At 43.9% G+C, this 24,585-nt stretch overlaps 1 protein-coding gene across 9 annotated transcripts in view; it reads left to right on the top strand.

Moving 5' to 3' along the window:
* Positions 1–20,595, top strand: part of Arih2 (ariadne RBR E3 ubiquitin protein ligase 2) — a 50,740-nt gene extending 30,145 nt beyond the window's left edge. For 7 of the 9 annotated variants that reach the window (NM_001357285.1, XM_030244353.1, NM_001357283.1 and 4 more), the window contains 13 exons: positions 3,411–3,478; positions 6,102–6,165; positions 6,709–6,859; positions 8,391–8,512; positions 9,702–9,811; positions 11,787–11,904; positions 13,590–13,640; positions 13,738–13,759; positions 14,784–14,935; positions 15,485–15,628; positions 16,181–16,249; positions 18,120–18,203; positions 18,384–20,595. In NM_001357285.1, the coding sequence (NP_001344214.1) occupies positions 3,411–3,478; positions 6,102–6,165; positions 6,709–6,859; positions 8,391–8,512; positions 9,702–9,811; positions 11,787–11,904; positions 13,590–13,640; positions 13,738–13,759; positions 14,784–14,935; positions 15,485–15,628; positions 16,181–16,249; positions 18,120–18,203; positions 18,384–18,455 (1,227 nt within the window). In that variant the 3' untranslated portion in view covers positions 18,456–20,595. The other 2 variants (NR_151664.1, XM_011242881.3) reach the window with 2 other exon arrangements.
* Positions 20,596–24,585: the final 3,990 nt, after the last annotated feature.

Below are 24,585 nucleotides of genomic sequence, written 5' to 3'. Positions count from 1 at the left end.
TTGTACTTGCTATATAGCCATGACTTTGAATTCTTCTGATCCTTCCACCTGCTGGCATTGTAGGTATGTGCTACAATGGTTAATTTTATTGAAACTTTTTTTTTAAATACAGACTTTATATGAATCCCTGACTAGCTTGGTGCTCACTTAAGTAGTAGTTCAAACTAGCCTCTAATTCAAAGAAATTCTCCTGCCTCAGTTAGCCTCCTGAGTACCACTTGGGACTACAGATGTGTGGTAGCAAGTTTAACTTTGTTTTCTAGAAACTTATATATAGGAATAAGTTCATACAGTTTTAAAATGTTTCATTACACATTTTGATTTAACTTAGTCACCACCACCACCACCCACTGCCATGGTGTGTGTGTGTGTGTGTGTGTGTGTGTGTGTACCACCATGCCTTGCCACAAACCCAACTTTAAAACATCCATCACCCTTGTGTCTGCAATCAATCCCCACATTTAGCCCCAAGCAACTACTATTCTCTGTAACAATTTTGCCTTTTAGATATGTTATACAAATCAAATCATACAATAGCCTTTTATTGCCTGATTCTTTCTCATGATTTTTTTAAAAATACTTATTTTATGTCAATAAATACACTGTAGCTATCTTCAGACACACCAGAAGAGTGTGTCAGATCCCCATTACAGATGTTTGAGAGCCACCCATGTGGTTGCTGAGAATTGAACTCAGAACCTCTGGAAGAGCAATCAGTGCTCTTAACCATTGAGCAATCTCTCCAGCCCCGTCTTGTGATACTTTTAAAGTTCATCTGTATTATATGCAATTAATGGGTTCTCTTTACTTCCAAATAATTATTTTCATGGTATAGATATACATTTTGTTTGTGTCTGTTCTATGGACAGTTAGGCTGTTTCTTTCCAAATAATTATTTTCATAGTATAGATGTACATTTTGTTTGTGTCTGTTCTATGGCAGTTAGGCTGTTTCTGAATTCTGGATGTTATAAACGATGTTGCTGTTAATTACCCATGCCCTGGATTTAATGTGGACATTGCTTTCATTTTTTTCTTGTGTAGATGTAGATACTTAGGGGCAGGATTGCTGGGCTATATGGTAAATATATGTTTAACATTTTAAGAAATTACCAAACTAGCCAGGTGCAGTGGCCCACGCCTTTAGCCTTGGCACTTTGAAGGCAGAAGCAGGTAAATCTCTTGAGTTCAAGGCCAGCCTGGTCTACAGAGCAGGTGTCAGGACTACACAGAAACTGTGTTGGAGTGAGGGCAGCAAGCAGGGGTCAGGGTAGAGAGTGAGGGTGAAAAGATGGAAAGGCAGGAGGGAGAGAAGGGAGGGAGGGAGGGAGGCAAGGAGAGAGGGAGGGAGGGAGGGAGGGAGGGAGGAAGGAAGGAAGGAAGGAAGGAAGGAAGGAAGGAAGGAAGGAAGGGAGGAAGGAAGGGCGGAAGCCAAACTGTCCCTAGGTGGCTATTCTGCTTTGCATTCTATAACAGCTCTTAGTTTCTCTGCATCACTAGGTGTTTCTAGTACTGTTTTAGTTTCCCTAAGTATTTTCTTCTTAATTATTTTATGTGGGAATACATAGAATGTTTCTTCTTTTCTGATCTCCATCTCCGTTTCTTTGTCTTGCATTATTATGATGTCTTGGGCCTGCAGCACTCAGGAAGTAGATGCTGGAGGGTCAGGAGTTCAGGCTAGACATGGCTACCTTGTGAATGTGAGGTACGGGTGCACATGTGTGTGCCTGTGTTTTTCTCATTTTCTTTACTTTTTTTTTTAAGACAGGGTCTCATTATGTCATCCCGGCTGTCCTAGAATATGTAGAGCAGGTTTGCCCAGCATGCACAGACCCGTCATTGTCTGCCTGCTGGCTGCTAGGGATACAAACTGTATGGAGCTACACCTGGCAAGAGTTCCTCAGGGCTCAGCTGAAGATAGAGTGTGCATGTCCTACTGGCTCTTGGGAGCTGTACATGAACTAAGTGTATTTTCTTTTTTTAAAGATTTTTTTTGAATGTGTGTGTGTGTGTGTGCATGTGTGCATGTTTTTGCCTGTGTGTATGTATATGCATGATGTGTATACTGGTTCCCCTAAGAGGTCAGAAGAGCGAGTCAAAAATCCCCTGGAACTAGGATTACAGGTGCTTGTATGCCACCATGTAGATGATAGGAATAGAACCCAGGGCCTCTGTCAGGACAAGTGCTCTGACAGTTTGAGTGTCTCCAGCTCCTGGGAGAAGTGACTCTTAAAAGGTTTGGAGTATTAAACAGCAGTGGTATAAACACTAGTTGATTCATGTGAAAATTCACCTGTTTAGCTGAGGCTGATTTTCATGTTCTTAGGGTTTCTTTTGATGTGAAAAGACACCATGACAAAGGAAACTATAAGGAAAACATTTAATGGGGCTGGCTTACAATTTCAGAGGTTTCATTTTCATGATTTCGAGAAACATGGTGGTAAACATTGTGGCATCCAGGCAGACACGACACTGGGGGAGGAGCTAGAAGTCCTTTTTGTTGTTGTTTTGTTTTGTTTTTCGAGACAGGGTTTCTCTGTGTAGCCCTGGCTGTCCTGGAACTGACTCTGTAGACCAGGCTGGCCTCAAACTCAGAAATCCGCCTGCCTCTGCAGATAAGTGTGGTGGAAGATCCTTTCATCTCAGCCTTCAGGAGGCAGATGCAGGCAGTCTCTGAGTTTGAGGCCAACCTGCTCCACAGAGCAAGTTTCGGGACAACCAAGTCTAGAGAAACTCTGACTTGAAAAACAACAAACTGGCTTTAATCGTTACTTATTTGAGATAGGGTCTCACTGTATCTCTGGCTGGCCTGGCACTACCTGCCCCTATCTCCTGAAATTAAAGGCATTTGGCTTTATGAATGCAGATGGCTCAGGGTATCACTGTACCCCTGGCTGGCCTGAAACTTATTTTTTAGACTCGGTCTTGAACTCAGAAGAGGTTTGCCTGCTGATTAAAATTATATGCTACCACATCTGACCTTAAATTCACTTTGTTGTTCACAGAATATAAATCAGATGCAGGAGATGTGCTGCAAGCCCTCACTGGAAGCCCTCTGTGGGTGTGGCCTTGTAGCGCAGCATTTGAGAACATTGTCACATTGGGAACCCAGTTGGGAAGCTCTCTTGCTTATGTTGGATATCACATTTTTAATTACTATAGAAAGGATGGTTTTACTTTAGTTTCCAGTGATAGTTTGTAATGTCTAGTAGAAACATTAATGTAACATATGAAACATAAAGTAACATATTATAGTTATATTATAAAGAAATTTAACTTAAAGACAAAAACATACAACTAAAGAAAAGAATGTGAACCTAACATAGTGGTAAATGTATTCATTTCTCAAATGATAAAACACTGAGGGACTACAGTTAAAATTTGTTGTTTGTTTGTTGTTGTTTCTTACAGGTATCTCATTCAGTTGCAAAACTTATATTAGTTAATTTCCACTGGCAAGTCTCAGAGATTCTGGACAGGTAAGATATTCAGGGGGAAAGAGATGAAATTGCCCTTAGCATCCTTCTCTGCCCATCCACTGTGATTTTACTCAGCCTGGATTCTTGTAGCACAGGGGTGTCACCACCCACAATGGGCTGCCCCACACCCCCATCATCAATCACTGATTGAGAAAGTACCCTCCAGGCTTGGCCTACAGCCTAATCATTTGGGTTTTTTGTTTTGTTTTTAAGATGTATTTTATGTGGCATCAGATCCCATTATATCTGTGTGGTTGCTGGGAATTGAACTCAAGACCTCTGGAAGAGCAGTCATCTCTCCAGCCTCAAAGATTTTTTTTTCCCCCGACAACCATTATATAGCTCTGGCTATCATTGAATTCACTGTGTAGACCAGGCTGGCCTTGAACTCAAGGAGATGTGCCTGTCTCTACCTCTAAGCCCTGGGATCAAAAAAATTATATTACCACACCAGGCCTATAACCTGATCTTAGGGAAGCATTTTCTCAATCAAGGTTTCCCCTCTCAGGTGACTTCTGGCTTTTGTTAAATTAACATAAAAACAAAGAAATTAACATAAAAACTAGCCAGCATGTATCCTGAACATAGGCAAGATGTTCAGTGGAAAGATGAGTCCATAGCATCCTTCAGTGTCTGCCCAACCCACTATGATTGTTCCTGGCTTTGTGGCATGTGTTCTTAATGCATACACAATTGCTAAAACACTTGAACATATTTTATATCCTTTTCTTTGAGCATATTCTCATCTGTTCAGCATACTCTTCTATTTCAGTTTTAATACTGAAATAGTATTTTGTTACTATACAGGTGTCTTCATACTTTTTTTTTTAACCTCTGTTGTTTGGCAGTAGATTTACATGAAACCTGTGTGTGATAGACCATTCCCCGTAACACCTACCCCCCCCCCCCAAAGTTGGGAAATGGTTGGGTGTGATGGTGCATGCCTGTAACACTTATGGTAGACTAAGCAAGTGCTCCCCCACCGAGCTGTATCCCTAGCCCCAATTTATCCTTTATTTTGAAATCCGATTTTGCTAAGTTGTCTACGTGCCCTAAGTCTCTCTGTAGCCCAGGCTGGCCTTTAACTTGTGATCTGCCTGCTGCTATGCCTGAAGTACCTGGGAATACAGATGTATGCTATGAGGCTTGGCTGGAGTGGATAATTCTTTGGGGATGTGATGCTACTGTGTAAACTACAGGAAATCTGGCAGCTCCTCTAGGCTTTACTTACTACATGTCAGTAGCAGTGGCTTCCTCAAGTTGACAGTTAAGAATGACAGAAGCTCCTGGGCATGGTGGCGCATGCCTTTAATCCCAGGTAGAGGCAGGTGGATTTCTGAGTTCGAGGCCAGCCTGGTCTACAAAGTGAGTTCCAGGACAGCCAGGACTACACAGAGAAACCCTGTCTCGAAAAACCAAAAAAAAAAAAAAAAAAAAAAAAAAAATGACAGAAGCCAAGAATTGCTTCAAATTGGGCACGGTAGGTCCTCCTATCTCTTTCTTTTGAATACTGAAAGTACATGCATGTGCCACCAAGGTTCATGTAGTGCAGGGCATCAGACCTCGTGCATGAAGCAAACTCTGCCAACTGAGCTCTTTCCCTACCCCATACTTTTTATACTCTTATTTTATTCTTAAATTATGTATCTTCTGGGGAGCTGGAGGGATGGCCCAGTGATTAAGAGCACTGATTGCTCTCCCAAAGGTCCTGAGTTCAATTCCCAGCAACCACACAGTGGCTCAAAACCATTTGTAATGGGATTTTCTGGTGTCTGAAAAGATCAACAGTATACTCCCATACATAAAATAAATCTTTTTTAAAAATTATGTATCTTCTATTTGTATGATTTTAAAACTTTATAAACAAAATTACGCTGTACGCATTCTTCGGCTTTCTATTTAATGTGGTTGCATTTTATATTCTCTCACTAGCTATTTATCTTTTCTCTCTCAGAAAACAGTTTTGAGTGCTGGTGGTTCAATGGTTAAGAGTTCTTCCTGCTCTTGCTGAGGACCCAGATTCAATTCTTAGCACCACATGGCAGCTACAACTGACTTTATATAACTCTAGTTTCAGAGGCTCCAGTGTCCCCTTCTGGCCTGCTTGGCACCAGGCATGTACATTGTGCATATACATACATGGGAGCAAAAATTTCATACACAAGATATAGTAAAAACCAAACAGAACAACTGAGCATTGTGGCACACCCCTTCAATCTCAATACTTGAAAGTAGAGACAGGGCTGGTGAGATGGCTTGGTGGTTAAGGGCACTGACTTCTCTTCCAAAGGTCCTGAGTTCAAATTTCAGCAACCATGGTGGCCTCACAACCATCTGTAATGAGATCTGATGCCCTCTTCTGGTGTCTGAAGACAGCTACAGTGAACTTACATATAACAGTAAATAAATCTTTAAATAAAAGAAAGGAAGGAAGAAAGAAAAAGAAAAGAAAAAAGAAATAGGTAGAGACAGATAGGTCTGTGAGAGTTTCAGGACAGCCAGGGCTGCAAAGTAAAACTCTGTCTCTTTGATGTAACCACAACACAGCACCTGATGCCTGTTCTGTTATTGAGAGTTAAAAATGTCTTCAGATGTGATTCTGTTTCTGCCTTTTGTTTTCTAGGTACAGGTCTAATTCTGCTCAGCTGCTTGTTGAGGCTCGAGTTCAACCTAATCCATCCAAACATGTGAGTGTCTCTGCTAGAGTGAGCTGTCTTTGAGTGTCTATGGCTTTCTCTGTGTCTCACAGTGTCAGCTCCAGCTTTGCTTGGTGCTGTATAGAATCCCCAAGATCCTTATTTTGCTCCTAATTCTCCCCCACCCCCAATTTTTCTCTTTTATTTAACAAGGTCTTGTTATAGACAAGGCTTTGCCTGAAACTCAGATCTGCCTGCCTTTGCTTCCTGAGTGCTGGGATTAAAGTCATAAGTGTTTTGCCTACAAGTCTGCATGTGTATGCATGCCTAGTGTATATGGAGGCCAGCAGAGAGTATTGGATCCCCTGGAGCTGTGATTACAGATGGGTGTGAGCTGCCATGCGGGTGCTGGGAACCTAACCCAGGTCTTTTACAAAAACAGAACCCTAGAAGCTAATCTGTTTTGTAATTTGGGCATGTTTATATGGGAAAACCACTGCTGTTGACAAACTGTAGTGTGGACTGTGCGAACCTTTACAGTTCAGCCTTTCAGAACCTTATATGGTGTATGTTCTCCCTCTCCCCCTCTCCTAGGTCCCCACAGCCCATCCCCCTCACCACTGTGCAGTGTGTATGCAATTTGTGCGGAAGGAAAACCTACTCTCTCTGGCCTGCCAACATCAGTTTTGCCGAAGCTGTTGGGAACAGCATTGCTCAGTGCTTGTCAAAGATGGTGTTGGTGTAGGTGAGTCTGCACTGAAATTAAATGACTCTCAAAAAACAAGTCTTCTGAAAAACATATTTATTTGATTTTATGTATATAATGTATTAAGTATTTTGTCTGCGTGTAGCTCTGTGTACCATGTATGTGCTTAGTGCCTGCAGAGGTCAGAGGAGGGCATGCAATCCTTGGGACTAAAGTGATAGGTGATGGTGATCATCATGTGGGTTTTGGGAATGGAACCCAGGTCCTCTGTTAGAGCAGCAAGTGCTTTTAACTGCTAAGCCATCTCTCCAGCCTTAAAATATTTGTCTTTCAGTCTGTATTTTCATATACTTAAGTAAATATTTCTTCTAAGAGTAACAGATTTTTATAGTCATTCTAAATAGTAAAACAGTTTTCAATAGTCTCCAGTAAAATGAGAAAATTAAGGGTTTTAGAAATATTGGTGTGGGTACAAAGTATCTTGTGTCATTTTTAAGAGAACTGTCCTTAGGTGCACACCTTTAATTCCCAATATTCAGGAGTCAGAGACAGGCTGAACTCTGAATTGGAGACCAGCCTGGTCTACAGTGTCAGTTCCAGGGCAGCTAAGACTTCATAGAGAGAGGTGGGGGGAGGGGTGGGATGCTGAGGAAGTTGTCCTTTGAGCTGCCTACCATGTCTTGACTATCTACTACTTTTGAGCAATGTAAACTATATCAGGTTTGATTGTCAGGTGCAGGAGTGTTTGTTGTCCCCTGATAATAATAATACCCATGTTCATTGCTGTCTACAGAATCCTAGGATATTAACCTAGGCATGGTAGCACACTGTGATCCCAACATTTGGGAGGTAGAAGCAGAAGCATCAGGAGTTCAAGGCCTGATTCAGCTACATGGCAAGCTTAAGGCTAGCTTGTACTATATGAAATTGTGTTCTCTGCCTTCCCTCCAAAAAAAGAAAACACTAAAATATCAATGTATTTGTAATAATTACATGTACATGGTATAAAATCATTAGTCATATTAGTCACTAAGCCTATAATTTTGTTGTTGTTGTTGTTGTTTGAGACAAGTCTCCACGTGTAGCCTTAGCTGACCTGGATCTCATTATGTAAACCAGGTTGCCCTCAAACTCTGCCTCTGCTTCCCCAATACTGGAATTAAAGACATGAGTCACTATATCTAACATTATAATTTTATTTAGTGGTGCTTATAATGACATTTGGGTAATTGGGCCCAATATCTTCTTTACATTATTATGAAAATATGTTAATTTCTCTCTTTTAATAAGTTCTTGTTGTTTTGTCTTGTTTTGTGGTTTTTCAAGTCACTGTTTCTTTGTGTAAAAGCCATGCCTATCTTGGACTCACTTTGTAGACCAGACTGACCTCGAACTCACAGATTAACCTGCCTCTGGGATTAAAGGTGCCACCATACCCAGCTTTGGGAACTATTTTGAACAGAGAATTTCCTATATGAAGTTAGAATTTATTGGTTGAACATAGTAGATAAGTATATTGTATTGTGTCTTCTACAGTATGGTCGTCCATCACATTATCTTTGTTCAACAGGAATCTCATGTATGGCTCAGGATTGTCCACTTCGAACACCAGAGGACTTTGTATTTCCCTTGCTTCCCAATGAAGAATTGAGAGATAAATACAGGCGCTACCTCTTTAGGGACTATGTGGAGGTATGAACAGCCTTGTTCTACCCTGTCTTCCTGAGACTACCTTATACAGTATAGTCACAGCTGGTGGTAAATCACCTAAGTAGAGGACCTGGAGAAAGGCTCATTACTTTAGAGTCTTGAGGAGGACCGTATTAGTTATGTCCCATCCATATGTCCCTCCAGCCACAGGGGATCTTAACACCTTCTGGCTCTTCTAGGCACCTGCATATATCAGCACATACCTACTCATTCCTCATACTAGACGCATCATTTAATTAAAAAAAAAAACTGTGATAAAGCCCTTGTGCTCAGAAAAAATCCTCTCTAAATCCCAGATGTGTTGCTTCCCTGTTGAGACCACTTGCTCGTTAGTTTACCTGCGTCTTGATTTTCACTGCCATATTATGGCCAGTCATTCCTGTCACCTGACCACACACAGATGACTAGGCAAGCTGAGCAAGCCATCTTATTTGAGGAGGTGAGCACAGGTCAGACAGAGCTCAAGAGTTGCTATTCCATTTGTTTTTCAGTATAATTCAGCCCAAAGAAGGACTGTTTTGTTTGGGTTTTAACAATTTGAAAACGTTTTCAGGATACCAGCATGGTCAGTTCTATATTCTGTTTCCTGTTAGGCTGTCTGTCCAGTTTTGCAGATTCTGTACAGCATACTTTTCAACTTTGTCTGTTATGACTTAGTTTAAAAGCTTATTGGTTTGGTTATCTTGCACATATGCAGGATAAACTCAAGGCCTTCTTCTTTGCATAATTTGTTCCCATGGATTATTGAGAGTCTTTGAGTGCTCAAGCTGTCAGATGCACAGGTAACTGAGCCCACATCAAAACATTTTTTTTCCTGAGACATGTTCTCCCTGGGCTGACCCAGATCCCCTTGATTAAACTCCCTAGGCTCAAGCAGTCCTCCTGCCTTAGTTTTCCAAATAGCTAAGTATCTGGAGCTATGGGCCGACATGCCTGTTCCCAGTCCACGGGTGCACTTCTATACCTTCTTATAAAATAACTTTGTTAGTGGCTCCTTGTTTTAAGCTAAAGAAAGATTCTCTGTAGTAATTAGCTAATATCTGTTCTTCACAACATCTATCTGAAATGTGTTTAGTCCTTTGATGTAAGCCGTCAACTGGGAGTGCAGAGGCACTTGAGCAGTCAGAAGATGTCTGTCTTCATCATTCCCCTCCGCTGTGTGTGTTCACAGAGCCATTTCCAGCTCCAGCTGTGCCCCGGTGCAGACTGCCCCATGGTTATCCGGGTACAGGAGCCTAGAGCCCGCCGAGTGCAGTGCAATCGGTGCAGCGAGGTCTTCTGGTAAGAGAGGGAATGTTGAGCAGTCCTGGGCTCATGACCCGTCTTCCTCCAGAGCATGTGGCTGTGTGTAAGGACAGGCCTGGGAGAGCTGGCGCACGTGTCTAGAAGAGTAGAGCTCTAGGTGGCCAGGTCTGCTCCCAGCAGTTTAAGTTCCTCGAGGTATTTGTGATACATGAACAGACTCTGAAGGCAAGGGAGTGACAGATTCCTGACAAACAAGTTAGGTTTATGCTGTACTCGTGACCAGACACTGTCTACCTTCTTGACCGTTCACAGTGACTTCAACACTTTTCATCTTTCTCTGTTGGAACTTTTTTAGCTAACTTTTAAATTTTAAGTTTTTTATGTTTTTTTGTTTTTTGGCAAGATCTCATTTAGCTCAGGCTGGCCTCAGATTCAAAGCATAGCCAAGGATGACCTTGAACATCTGATGGCCTTCCTTGTGCCTCCCCAGTGCTGTGGTTCCAGAGTTGCATCATGGCCAGTTTATATGATGCTAAAAGTTAAACCCAGGTCACTGTTTGTTTGTCTTATATTGTTTAGTTTCGAGACAACATCTTGCTATGTAACTTCGGCTAACCAACCTGGAACTTACTTTATAGACCAGGCTGTCATCAAACTCACAAAAAACTGCCTCCCATTAGCTGATAATAGTACTAGGCCTGACTTCATGTGCCACCCCACTGGCACTGGCTGACTTGTATAAAATGGATTCATGGGTGAATTCTACATCTGAGATTCTCCTCATTCAGTAAGTTCTAAGTGACAAACCTCTGTCCAGCCATTCCCCTGCATCATCACAGCTTTGAGATTTGCTGTCACCATCTTAGTGTTCTATGTCAAGAAATCAAGGTACAAGGTTACTAACTACCAGTAAATAGCAGAGCCATAATTTAGATCCAGGTTTGTCCTAATTGTAGCTCCCTGGAAGACTTATGTTCTGGCTTCACAGAAACTTCACAGTGAGTGGACTCTGTGTGTCTTCTGCCGTTCAGGACAGTGAGTGGACTCTGTCCCACCAAAAGTTGAGAACTGAACAGTTGTTGCCTTGGGGACCTTTACTGTTGACTTGTACAAAAGGAAATTGAAAACCAGAGTCCTAGCTTTGCTTTGTTTTTTGTTTTTTTTAAGCTTCAGTTCCTTTTGGGGGGAGGAGTGTGGGTAGTTGGGACAGGGTTTCTCTGTATAGTGCTGACTGTCCTCGAACTCACTCTCAAGACTTGGCTAGTCTAGAACTCACAGAAATCCAACTGCCTCTGCTTCTCAAGTGCTGTGATTAAAGGTGTGCACTATATCAGTTTAAGCTTCAGTTCTTTCACATATAATATACCCTCAGATTTTACACGTGCTAGTATTTGTGCATCCTTATGTGCACATGTAGCCAGAAGGTACAGAGACGTTCCCCAAGTCTTAGTCCTGCCTTAAGTCTGAGTGAAGGTACTCCTAACTCACTTGCCTTTCAAGGAGCTGAGCTCATGGCTGAAGTTGTAGCTCAGTTGGTAGAGTTTGTATAACACTTAAAGCCCCTCACCACATGAGGCATGTGGGCTCATGCCTGTAATGCAATAAAGCAGAAAGGTCACAAGATGAAAGGGGGACAGAGCAACAAATGGCCTTAGGGCAAGGATTGTAGCTTCATAGTAAAATTCAAGGCCTTGAGTTTAATTCCCAGCAACTCAGAAGGGGGGAGTAAAAGGAAACTGGGCTTCGTTTGACTCCTTTCAGAAGGGGTTAGTACCGTCCAAGAGGTTTAAGGAGACACTAACTTGTGGGAGTCCGTTGAGAGCATCTCTCCCTCAAGATCAGGAAGCACTCTGCGTGCTTCATTATAATCCTGAGTGAATAAGACCCAAGACCTCAAGAAGTGATTTTGCCTAATCTCTGATTCAGAATTTGTTAATTCAAACAAGAGGAAAATGTAAAAGGAAACCCTGACCCGATGACTGTTTGAATGTGTTTCTTTTCCAATTTTAAGTTTCAAGTGTCGACAGATGTATCACGCCCCCACAGACTGCGCCACAATCCGGAAATGGCTCACCAAGTGTGCAGACGACTCCGAAACGGCTAACTACATTAGTGCTCACACTAAAGACGTAAGGACTATATGTTACCTGTACTGGATCTTTCCTGAGTAATGCAGCTCGGGCCTCTCCCTGTAGATTAACCATCTGAGAAGAGCATGTAGCCTAGGGCTCTGACTAGAGACTTTGGACACTGCCATGCTTAGTATTATAGTTTTATCAATTTTTACCCTTGGATACATTTTTTTTTCTTAATTTTTAGAACTGGTCATGGGTGCTCACTCCAAAGGCAGAGGGAAACAAGTGGATCTCTGTAAGTTTGAGGCCAGCCAGAGCTACATAGAGAAATCCTGTCTCAGGCTGAAGAGATGGATTGCTCAGTGGTTAAGAGCACTGACTGCTCTTCCAGAGATCCTGAGTTTAATTCTCAGCAGCCACATAGTGGCTCACAACCACCCTGTAATAGGATTTGATGCCCTCTTCTGGCATGTCTGAAGACAGATACAATGTACTCATATACATAAAACAAATCTTAAAAGAGAACACGGAGCTGGGCGTGGTGGCGCACGCCTTTAATCCCAGCACTCGGGAGGCAGAGGCAGGCGGATTTCTGAGTTCGAGGCCAGCCTGGTCTACAAAGTGAGTTCCAGGACAGCCAGGGCTATACAGAGAAACCTTGTCTTGAAAAAACAAAAAACAAAAAAAAGATCTTTAAAAAAAAATAAAATTGACTGGGCTGTGGTAGCTCATGTCTTTAATCCCAGCACTTGGGAGGTAGAGGCAGGTGGATTCCTAATTTTGAGGCCAGCCTGGACTACAGAGGACAGCCAGGGCTACACAGAGAAACCCCGTCTTGAAAAACAAAAACAAAATCCTGTCTCGAAAACATAATAATAATATAAATTTTTACTTGATATGTATGAATGTTCTACCTGAATTACTGTATGTCCACCACTTGTGTGCCTTTTGGATATTTTGAAACTAGAATTAATGGATGATTTTTGAGCCACCGTGTGGTGCTAAGAATTGAACTCTGGTCCCTTGCAAGAGCAACAAGTGTTGTTAACTGCAGAGCCATCTCTTCAGCTCCAGATGCACTTATTTTAATAAAATTCCAAAGTACTTAGAAAAGTTTAACCTGATGGAGAGCTAACTAGGGGGAAAAAAACAGAACAATTTTTGTTGATATTTACTCCTAGGCTTTGATAGCCCTGGGAGTGGAGTGGTGATTGGCATAGCTCATAAATAGCAATACTATACAATACAAGCGCAGACAGTCTCCGTGTTGTGTTGTTAAAGCTAACTCCATTGTTCCTTGTGTAGCACTCACTGACTCAGTCAGCATCACACATGGACTGCTTCACCCTGAGGGGAGGTTCTGCCTCTCTAGGCTTGCTGTCTGTTCACATGTGAGAAGAGTTTTGAGGTTGTTTCCAGAGTCCAAGCAAGCTGAGTAGGACTCAGTTTCTCCCAGCAGGCCCTCTTTCTGCTGCTGCCTCAGCCTGAGTGGCGTCTTAGCAAGGACAGATGGTGGAGGATTTAGTGAACCTCAGCTGACAGTGGAATTATTTCAGATCCCGGCTGACTTCATTTCCTTGTATTGCTGTTCCAGCCTCAGTGACCTGCCACATTTAAGTGAGACACTCCTCCCCAGACGTGCTTGCATTGAGCTAGCAATGGGTGCTTGGAGTTGTGGTAATGTTTCTTAGAACCGAGCTGATGATGTGTAAGCCTAATGGCACCTTCTGTCTCCTCAGTGTCCCAAGTGCAACATCTGCATCGAGAAGAATGGAGGCTGTAATCACATGGTGAGCAGGAGATGATGATGTAGAGTTTGCATGCAAGTATGGAGTACTTGGTCAAAATACTCTTGCTAATGTGTTCTCTTGTGTTTCTCTCTGACAGCAATGCTCCAAGTGTAAGCACGGTGAGTCCAGGCCTGGTCTCAGTCCTAGGGCATGGTCTGTTTCTTGTGCTTTGTCTCCATCACTTCCTTGTGAGTTCTTTTATAACAAAGCAGCGAATCAAAAGAGAGTCTCCATCACTTAAGGTCACTGTAACTGGCTTAAGAGCAACTTTTGATTTGAGGGGTGGGAACATTCTTTTATAATCCTACTGCTGTCTTGGTGACATGTAAGTTTGGTGTGACCTCCTGATCCTCAGTCATCCAGCAAGACTTGTTTCCCTATCTTTCTTTATGGGCAGTGTATGCTATGTAGGCTGGGTGACCTCATGCTTGCAGCAGTGACATGTGCCAACACTCAGTTCAAGATTTAGTGTGTTCTTTATTTTTCCCAAAACAGATAAATAGCAAGGGGATTATCTGAGATGCCTGTAAGTCGCCGTTTAGAATGCTGTATATAGCTTTGCCACAGTGCTTAAAAAAAGTGTTTCTTTATCATTCATCCACTGGGACCAGTTTACAGAGCTACAAATTGGTAGTTTCCTTTTTCTTCCTGCCAGATCAAATTCCTACAAATTGAAGATATGTTCAGAGAGTCTCCCACACAGTTTCTCAATTTCACAATTGAAACATGACCCATTTGTTACCCCGGTAATAAAGATAGGTATATATAGGTGGCACATATTTGTAATCTCAGTGTTCAGTGTTGGAGAGGCAGGGACAGGTGGGTTCCTGAGACTTCCTGCTGGCCAGCCTAGCCTAGAGTTTATCTCAAAAGGGGCAGGGACGGGGTGGGGGATGACTAACCCGAGGAACAACATTCAGAATTAACCTCTATCCTCAAAGTATATGCACAGGTGCACACACACCAAAAAAGGAAGAAATTTTATTTAGGCAGCCCGTGTTCTAGATGACCAGATGAGACGCTTTTGGGTACATTTTTGTTTGTGGTGTTCGGGTGCCCCTTCACCCAACTCTCTTGCCTGGGTGTTGGAGGAGGGTGTGGTTGCCTTGTGAAGATAAATGACTTCACCCTCTTTCTGTGCAGACTTCTGCTGGATGTGTCTAGGAGACTGGAAGACGCATGGTAGTGAGTACTATGAATGTAGTCGGTACAAGGAGAATCCTGACATTGTCAACCAGAGCCAGCAAGCACAGGCCAGGGAGGCCCTCAAGAAGTACTTGTTCTACTTTGAGAGGGTAGGTATCTTATCTCACACCAGAGCTTTCAGAGCAGGCTTTCCCCACTCGGCCTGCTGACATGAGAGCACAGGGATGCTGTGTGCACGTGGGGAGTCCTTGATGAGCTCCTGCACATGCAGGCAGTGCCTCCTACAGTATGGTTTCCTGCACTGGCAGGGCAGCGCCTCCGACAGTGTGGCTTCTCAGTTGTGCAGGACGATGGGCTATTCCCTTACTTGAGTGATGGATCATGGTCTGTCTGTTCCATAGATAGACATAGAGTAAGCCAGGCAGTGGTGGTGCATGCCTTTAATCCCAGCACTTGGGAGGCAGAGACAAGCGGCAGATTTCTGAGTTCGAGCCCAGTCTGGTCTACAGAGTGAGTTCCAGGACAGCCAAGGCTACACAGAGAAACCCTGTCTCAAAAAAAAAAAAAAAAAAAAAGAGGAAGAAGAAGATAGAGCAATCTGTGGGCCTGGCTACCCGCCAGTGTTTGTCATAAACTTCTGTGTTGACCTCTGTACCTTTCTGGGGCTCTACTTTTTTCCTTCTTCCTCTGCTTTGTAGTGGGAAAATCACAACAAAAGCTTGCAGCTGGAGGCACAAACATATGAGCGGATTCACGAGAAGATTCAGGAGAGGGTTATGAACAACCTGGGAACTTGGATTGACTGGCAGTACCTACAGAATGCTGCCAAGCTCTTAGCCAAGGTATTCACCATCTCACTCTTCCATCTCTGGTCCCTGTTGGCTGGAAACATTAGGGTGGGGGCCATCTCTGAAAGGAGGGGGAATTCTGTGCCCTGCATAGCTTTGCATGTGTGTCTGTGGGGCCACGTTTCGCTATGCTGCAGATAGCAGAAGTCTTGGCCTTTGCTACATGTCCAAGGGATTTCTGAGCGGTTCTACTGTCTTTGCCAACAGAGAAAACTAAAGCGTTTTTCTTCTTTGTTCCACTTATGGATAACTGAAAAGACAGTATATAGTTGATAAGTATTGAGATATGTAGATTTTAATGACCATAGAAAAGTCCTGAGGCGACTGGTGATAAATCAGTATGAAGGGTGGTGGTTCTGTGACCATTCTTGTTTCCAATTTCCCTGTCTTCCTGTCATCCATCATCTCTGTAGTTTGGCCTTGTTGCTTTAAGGTCCCCATGTCTGGAGCCACCATTTGCATGGCTAGATATGTATTGTAAGAGCCACCTAATAATGTGGGTCAAGTAGAATCAAAGATAAAACTTATTTTTCTTTCCTATTACAGTGTCGATATACCCTGCAGTACACCTATCCATATGCATACTACATGGAATCCGGTCCCAGGAAGAAGCTGGTAAGCCAAGGCCTCCTTTCTGCTGTTCCATGCAACGTTAGAGGCACTGTACAGTGCACGTGGTCCTGACCTGGGCATTGGGAGAACACAATGAAAACTGTCCTACTACAAGAATCCATTGCTGGCTCTGGGCATCTCTAAAATGAACCTCAGATGCTATAATAGCCAGATGCACCTGATCCCTTAAACAATGTTATTTAAAGATCAATGGACTCAAAAAGTCTGTGATCACTTGGATAGCCAGTGGCCATATCATACCCATCCTTACATTATAGTTGTCTGGTTTTCGTTTAGTTCTTAGATATGGTTGATTCTGCTGATGATAAAAGAAATTTTTTATATATTCCTTAAATGTTGGAAAACATAGCATTTATGTCATGCACTTTCTAGCCTTTGAAATTAATGTTATGGAAGTAAAACTTTGTGGTAGAGCACCTGCCTAGCATTCATGAGGTCCCAGACTCCATCTCAGTACAGGAAAAACACAGAGGCATGGCACGGCTGCACAAACCTCATAACCCCAGTGATCCAGAAGGACTGAGGTTTCTTTCTGTCCAGTCTAGACTATAGCAAATCCTTAACTCAGACCCAGGGCACAAAGATGCATTGCATACATCTTACTGTGACAGGTTTATCATTGTGCCTCTCACCCTTTACAGGATTGAATTCTTCTTTACATAACTGCTCTTACCTTAATGTATCATCATTTGAGATGACAGTTGTTTCATCTTCACTGAAACAAATAAGACTGAGGAAAGTCTTTTTGTGTAGCATTTTATTCCTTAGGTGTATGGTTACTAAGTCAGACAATTTGATCTATCCATCCATCTTTCTTTCTTTCTTTCTTTCTTTCTTTCTTTCTTTCTTTCTTTCTTTCTTTCTTTCTTTCTTTCTTTCTTTCTTTCTTTCTTTCTTTCTTTTATTATATGTAGGTACACTGTAGCTGTCTTCAGACACTCCAGAAGAGGGCATCAGATCTCACTAGGAATGGTTGTGAACCACCATGTGGTTGCTGGGATTTGAACTCAGCACCTCTGAAAGAGCAGTCCGTACTCTTAACCGCTGAGCCATCTCTCTAGCCCCGGCAATTTGATTTCTTTCTTTCTTCTGAGTCTAAAAAAAATAACCCAGGCATCCTTGAATTTAAAATCTGTCTCTGCCTCTAGTGCTGGGATTACAGGCTCACACCACCACATAGGCCAAATGTTTGGTTTTTCAAAGAGTGGTTTTTTTTTTTTTTCCTGTTTGGTTTGGGTTTTTTTTTGCTTGTTTGGTTATTTGTGGAGGTAGGGTTTCATGTAGCCCAGGCTGGCCTCAAACTTGCTAATAACCAAGGAGGGCACAGGACCTTGAACTTCTGATACTTCTTAGTGTTGGGATTACCATACCATAGTGTGCTATGATACCCAGTGTATGTAGTGCTGGGAACCGAACCCAAGGCTTCGTACATCCTAGGTAGGCGTTTCACCAACTGAGATACATGTGTACCCCATTTGAAGGCTTTGTTGGCCAGATGACTGGGGAAGGAAAGTGTGGAGTAAATACCATGTCTTAACAATACCATTTTAACTTAACTTCTGCAGCATCTGCGTCCCAGTGTTTTGGGACCATCTTTTCCTGTGGCTTTAAGCTTCTCACCTTCCTTTGGTGGTGGGCCACCAATGTTGCTTTGCCATTTGCCCCTGTCTTCTGGAAACTCTATGGATGTTGTTTTCCAGCTCTGGGCATAAAGAGTTGCAGGCATGCTGAGGACAGTGTCAGGCTTGTCAGTTGTTAATTGGAGCCTGAGGTGCTGCATGTGCCCTCCATCTGCAGGCCCTGCCCGGCTACAGCCCTCTCTCCTTTTGACCCTCCTGCTCTGCCCATACAGTTTGAATACCAGCAGGCTCAGCTGGAGGCTGAGATCGAAAACCTTTCATGGAAAGTTGAGCGTGCAGACAGCTACGACAGAGGGGTAAGTGCCTGCCACCTTCCTTCAGGTAATGGAAGGATGTCACTTTAACAGTGTTGTATTGGGATGGGACTTACAGTGCTTCGGGGAAGGGCGGGACGGGCAGGTGTTTAGACTCTGTGGCTTTGCTTACTCTCTGCTCCTAGCACTGGAACTTATAAACCTGTTGTGCCGTTTGTACAGGACTTAGAAAACCAGATGCACATAGCAGAGCAGCGGAGGAGAACCCTGCTAAAGGATTTTCACGACACCTAAACTGGGCTGTGGCTGTGCCGGGGTGAGGAAGATGTAGCTGTGAGGCCGCCCGGCTGCCCTCCTGCAGGCTGTAGGCTCTGCCTTTCACCACCCAGGCAACAGCCAGGGCCCCACTCCTGAAAGACACTGGCAACACACCTCTTAGCCGATTTGTTTTCTCCTCATCTTTTTGATTTTTATTTCTACCAGGGTAGAGGCCGCGTTGAGCTGGCCTCTAATGAGGACTTTACATTTCCCCTGGATGGTTGTTGGGCGGGAGGGAACTTTTTTTTCCTGAATGGCTATTAATAGTATTAGATCATTACAACTTATGTAATTTTCAAAGGTTGTACGATTATAAAGGAAAGAGGCAAAGCATAGATAACACAGAGCCCGATTAAAATAAATTGGCATTGGAGTGCTTCACCCTTTAGCTATTTGACTTAGAATGTAACTTGATACTGCCCAGCCACTGAGCCTCAGCGTGTCTGCACTGCCGGGGGCCCTGGGACGGCCCCTGCTTTCCAGCATCATGTTTGACTGGAGCCGGAGTCCTGGGGAAGGTGCACGGGTGGCAGAGAGTAGGAAACTGAGTTGGCCTGCATAATAGGATGGAGCACACAGTTACTTACCTGGCCTTAGCTGGACAGCCAGGGCACAGAGCAGAGCAAGGTCGCACTGCAGGCTTGCTTTTAGTCTTGAATGTGAGGTTTTTCGCTAAGTCAGGCCATCCAGACCAGCACCACAGCAGAGGTGGGCTACCACACCTCTGGACTTGGAGACTGGTTCAGCATGGTGCTTCCTTTTGTTTCTTAAAGAAAAGAAATCCACCTTTGAGAGGAGTTGTTCCCCAGATGAGTTTCTTTTTCCTTGGTTGTTCCTTTTGATCCAGTATTCAAGTGGTGTACTCTGACCTGGGTCACTGTCTTGTGTTCTTATGAACAGAGTTCATGAGGTCAGAGTTCAGCATGGCTCTTAGACCAAGGGCATGGGTCTTGTGGCTCAAGAGCTAGGTTTGCACAAGTTCTTTTTCTGTTCACCTAGAGTGTGGCCAGAAGCTGCTCCAGGGTGGGGTGTGTTTCTCTTTGCCTAGTTGCAGCTGCCAGAAGTCCCCATCTCTATGGTCTGGGAGTCTAAGGCCAGGAGAATCCCTGGTTTGTGGTCTCAGTTCCTGTACTAGAAGGGGCTGGCCAGAAGAAAGGACCAGTTCTTGCACAGTCAAGTGCAAGGGAACAGGCAGCTTGCCTGGTGTCCTTCCTATCTTGAACCTGGTCCTGTGGGCCTTTGAAAAGTTAGATCTGTGATCTCTGGGGTTTCCATGGCTTTGTTCAGTGCCTCCCCTCTGAGACTGGCAGAGCTGTCTATACTTGACAGGACCTCCTTGAACTCCTAGGAGAGCCTATAGAGAAATCTGTGAATATTATGATGCAGATTCTTTGATATTCATACATTTTCACCTCCAGTCAGCAATTTCCTAGGTACCATGTAAAGCTGTAAAATTGAATTATTCTTGAAGCCAGGTGACAGCTGTGACGCCTGGGGTACATGGAGCTGCACGTCCTCTCCCACCTCCTCAGGTGTTTTGTCTCTTCATGTCATCCCTGACAAGTGAGGTTGGGAGGTGGATTGGGAGTAATAGTATAGTAGAGTATGGTGAGTGAACCCTAACACCAATGGGAGCTGATTGTGACCCAGGAGTGTCCCTGCTGCAGGCCCAGGGTGGCTGTGATGCTCTGTTAGCACACAGACCTTTCCATCAAGTCCTGCCAGTGGCACTGCCGTGACACAGCACCAGAGTTGCAGCTCTGCAGCCTAACTCCCCCTTGGTACTTTCTGAACTGCACAGCTGCCATCCTCCACTCCTCAGCTGTGACCCTGACCATTGGCACTGCAGGAGGCTCTGCCAACCTGTAGCTGGTGGCGTCTCATCTGTGGAAACCTTTGTTTTTGCACCCTCAGTGGTTGTCCTTGTTAACATCAGAACATCTGAAAGGTCAGGCAGAGGTAGGGTTTGGCTTGGTGTTTTTACCCTGCAAAGGGTAGAGAAAGGTGTTTCCATGACCTGACCAGATTCTTGTCTTTCTTCAAAGAAAAGTTGAGGTAATGTCATCTCGAAAAGTTGAGTGATTTATTCAAAATAAACTCATTTTCTGATTATAAAGCCTGTGGAGTCTTTTTTTCACAGTGTACAGGTGACTGCCTTTGTTCTTCCCTGCTCCTTCAGGGCTCTTGAGGGCCCAGCCAGACTTAGCACTGCTTTTCTTGCTCAGTGTTGTCCTGGCTATCCTGGAACTCACTCTGTAGACCAGGCTGGCTCGAACTCAGAGATCCGCCCGCCTCTGCCTCCCAAATGCTGGGATTAAAGGCGTGTGCCACCACTCCCTGGCAGCACTGCTTTTCTTGAAGTTTTTTCTCATGGGGAGAAGGCAGTCTAGGTGCTCCCTGCTTGGAAATGTTAGTTCTCTCCTTGGTGAAAGATTGAGCCAGTCCCTACAAGCATCTTGGGAATGAAGTAGGAATACCCTAAGCCCTGCTATTAAAGACCTCTGGGTCCCTCTAGAGCAGATGCAGAACCATAATACATAGGACATTATGGCTCTTGAGAGTTAAAAACAAAACTTGGGACAAACACTGGAAATGGGTTTGGAAGTGTCAAGCATGAGAGCTGTATTAGCTAGGGTCTTACTGCTGTGAACAGATGAGCGACTCTTACAGGGACAGCATTTAGTAGGGGCTGGCTTACAGGCTCAGATTCAGTCCATTATCATCAAGTTGGGAGCATGGCAGCATCCAGGCAGGCATGGTGCAAGAAGAGCTGAGAGTTCTACTTCTGGGTCTGCTAGGAAAATACTTCCCGCAGCTAGAACAAGCTCACGCCCACAATGACACACCCAACTTAACAAGGCTACACTTCCTAATAGTGTCCCTCCCTGGGCCGAGCATATGCAAACCATCACAAGAGAAACTAGCACTAGCACGGGGTGGGAGGTGGGGGGGACAGGGAGGGCATACACAACTCCACACTGCTGGTCTTGGCCTTGAGTGTACTGCTCTTATTACCACTGGGTACACTGAAGTTCCAGAGGACAATGCCCCCTAGAAGTGCCTTTAGTTCATGACAGAATTGGTCACTAGGGATTTTTTGTTTTATATGTGTGGATGTTTTATATGTGTGTGTACTGTGTTTATTATACACATGCCTACTACCTAAAAGGAGGTGTATGGGTGTTGGAAAGCAACCCCCAGGTGCTCTGCAAGTGCTCTAAACTGCTGAGCCATCTCTCCAGCCCCAGTAGTGAGTATGTTTACTGGACAGCAAGAACTGGTTAGGATAGGGCCATCCTAAAAATCAGTGGGCATAGGGTGATGTGGTGTTCACACTACTTTTGGTGATCTTTACACATGATGTCCCTGACAAGATGATTCAGTGGGTAAAGGCATTTGTCTGACAGCTGAGAAAGAGCCTTAGATCCTTGTGGCCGAAGTAGAAAACCTGCAGAAACGAAGTCCAAGGATCTAGCAGTTACTCAGTCTCACGCAGCAAGCAGGCGAAGGAGCAAGAGCTAGACTCCCTTCTTTCAATGTCCTTATATTGTCTCCAGCAGAAGGTGGAGCCCAGATTAAAGGTGTGTTCCACCACACCTTTAATCCCAGATGAAAGGCGTAGCCCAGATTAAAGGTGTGTTCCTTAAACTCGGAGATTCAATCTTCTGGAATCCATAGCCACTATGGCTCAAGATCTCCATACCAAGATCCAGATAAGGATCTCCAAGCCTCCAGATAAGGGTCACTGGTGAGCCTTCCAATTCTGGATTGTAGTTCATTCCAAATATAGTCAAGTTGACAACCAGGAATAGCCACTACAATCCACCCCTTGTCAACTTGACACAAATAATATCTCATGTTCACATGAAACAATAACAAGGTTGTGAATACGCCTAACATGATATAACTATCCCTCGTACAATCGCAAACGCATTTGTAAATTTACAATGGGGCATTCATATTACTTTATAATCCTCGTTTCTGCAACTGCAACTCCTGCAGATTGTGCCCTGACCGCCACACTCTGCCGTATCACAAACATGTATATATACATTTACGTGTTAAAAAAATGTCTTTTTAGGGTCTGGAGGGATGCCTCAGCAGTTTAGAGCACTTGCTGTTCTTGCATAAGACCTGGGTTCAATTCCCAGCAGGCACATCATCACGTGCTTACAATTGTCTGTAAATCCAGTTCTCGGAGATCCAGCGCACTCTGTCCTGGCCTGCATAGGCAGAGATATGCTACACAGATTTTTCTACGGTTTTGGGGGTTTTTTTTTGTTTTGGTTTGGTTTTTGGGGTTTTTTTTTGTTGTTGTTGTTGTTGTTTTTGTTTTTTGACCTGGGTTTCTCTGTGTAGCCCTGGCTAACTCACTCTGTAGACCAGGTTGGCCTCGAACTCAGAAATCCACCTGCCTCTGCCTCCCAAGTGCTGGGATTAAAAGCATGCACCACCATGGCTGGTTTAAGATTTTTTTGTAATAAGGCCAGCCGGATCTACTACATACCACATATCCACAAGCCACAGTGTCCTTGGTAAAGCCAGGTGTGGCAACACACACACATCTATAACCCCAGAGCCTGCGAGTCTGAGATGAGGAAGGCAAGGCTAGCCTAGGCTGCTTCATAGTGAGACTGTGTCTCAAAGGGAAAGGAAAGCAGGCCTTTAATCCCAGCACTTGGGAGGCAGAGGCAGGCCAGGGCTATACAGAGAAACCCTGTCTCGGAAAAAAACAAACAAACAAAAAAAAAAAAAAGCCTGGCTCCTGACCTGAGTAAATAGAGAAAACTGTAGAGGAGGAAACCCTGGAACCTGCTCAGGAATGTGGGAGAGAACCTCTTGGCTCTGCCTCACGTGTACTGGGGTTACAGGCATGTTCTACTACACCCAACTAAGAAATTGGAATGTTCCAAGTGGGCAGTAGAGATTTGTCTGTTTAAATCACAGTTTTTGAGACAGGATCTGCCTTCACCTCCTAAGTGCTGAGATTACTACAAGTGTGTACCACCATGCTCAGATTGGAGACTAAAACATTATAGCAGTCATTAACATTCCTTTGTGAATTAAGTTTAGGCAGCTGGGAGATAGTTCTGTGGGTAAAGCTTGAGGTCCAGAGTTCAGATCCCCGGCATGTAAATAAAGGCTGAGTTAGACACTGCAGTCATAATCCCAGTAGTGAGGAGGTGGGTCTGGTGTCCTCAGAGCAAGTTAACTAATGAGACCAGCTCAGTTGGTGGACCCTGGGTTCAAGTGAGAAAGCCTGTTCAGTGAATATAGTAGAGAAGGATGAAAGAAGTTATCAGTATCAGTCTTCAGCTGCCATGAACACACACTAAAAATAAATTCTGGGGCAAGAAGCCATGTCCTTATTGCTTTTGCTTGTGTGTAGGGGTGTGCCGTGCTACCAGAGATCTCTGTTCCCTCTTCTTATGAAGATGGAGGACCATTGGTGCTGATCGCTTATTGCTACCTATTTCCTTCTGACCCAGAAAACTCCAGTACCTATCATCTTCTGGGTTAGGAAGATTAACAAAGTACTCAAGGATAACTAGATTAGCTAATAAACTTCTGGCATTTAGTGACCCTGAAGAAGCCTGCCATTGTAGAATGTTGGAAGTGAGCTGTCGATATAGCACTTTACTGCATTGGGAGAGGGGGGAACATAGGTCAGCCTAAGAGCAGCGTTCAAAAGAAAATGCCTTGGGCTGGTGAGATGGCTCAGTGGGTAAGAGCACCTGACTGCTCTTCTGAAGGTCGGGAGTTCAAATCCCAGCAACCACATGGTGGCTCACAACCATCTGAAACAAGACTCCCTCTTCTGGAGTGTCTGAAGACAGCTACAGAAGAAAGAAAGGAAGAAAAGAAAGAAAGAAGAGAAAGAAAGCAAGCATGAATTTACTGGGAATCAGATATAAAATTAATAATACATTGTGAAAAATTACTGTTTTAAAAAAAAATGCCTTGGCCGCTGCTTTATAATCTGAGTTTTATTTTCTTCAGAGGTGTCCTGATTAGGGGAAAGCCTTCCACCCTCCCTCTTCCCATCCAGGAGCTAAGGCAAGCGTCACAAACAGCACCTGCTTCATTTTGAGGGACACTGGGTGGA

Source organism: Mus musculus, chromosome 9, assembly GCF_000001635.26.
Source record: "Mus musculus strain C57BL/6J chromosome 9, GRCm38.p6 C57BL/6J".
In the NCBI taxonomy this organism is placed as follows: Eukaryota; Metazoa; Chordata; class Mammalia; order Rodentia; family Muridae; genus Mus; species Mus musculus.
Note: the sequence above shows the minus strand (reverse complement) of the source record. Positions and strands in the feature narration are given on the sequence as shown.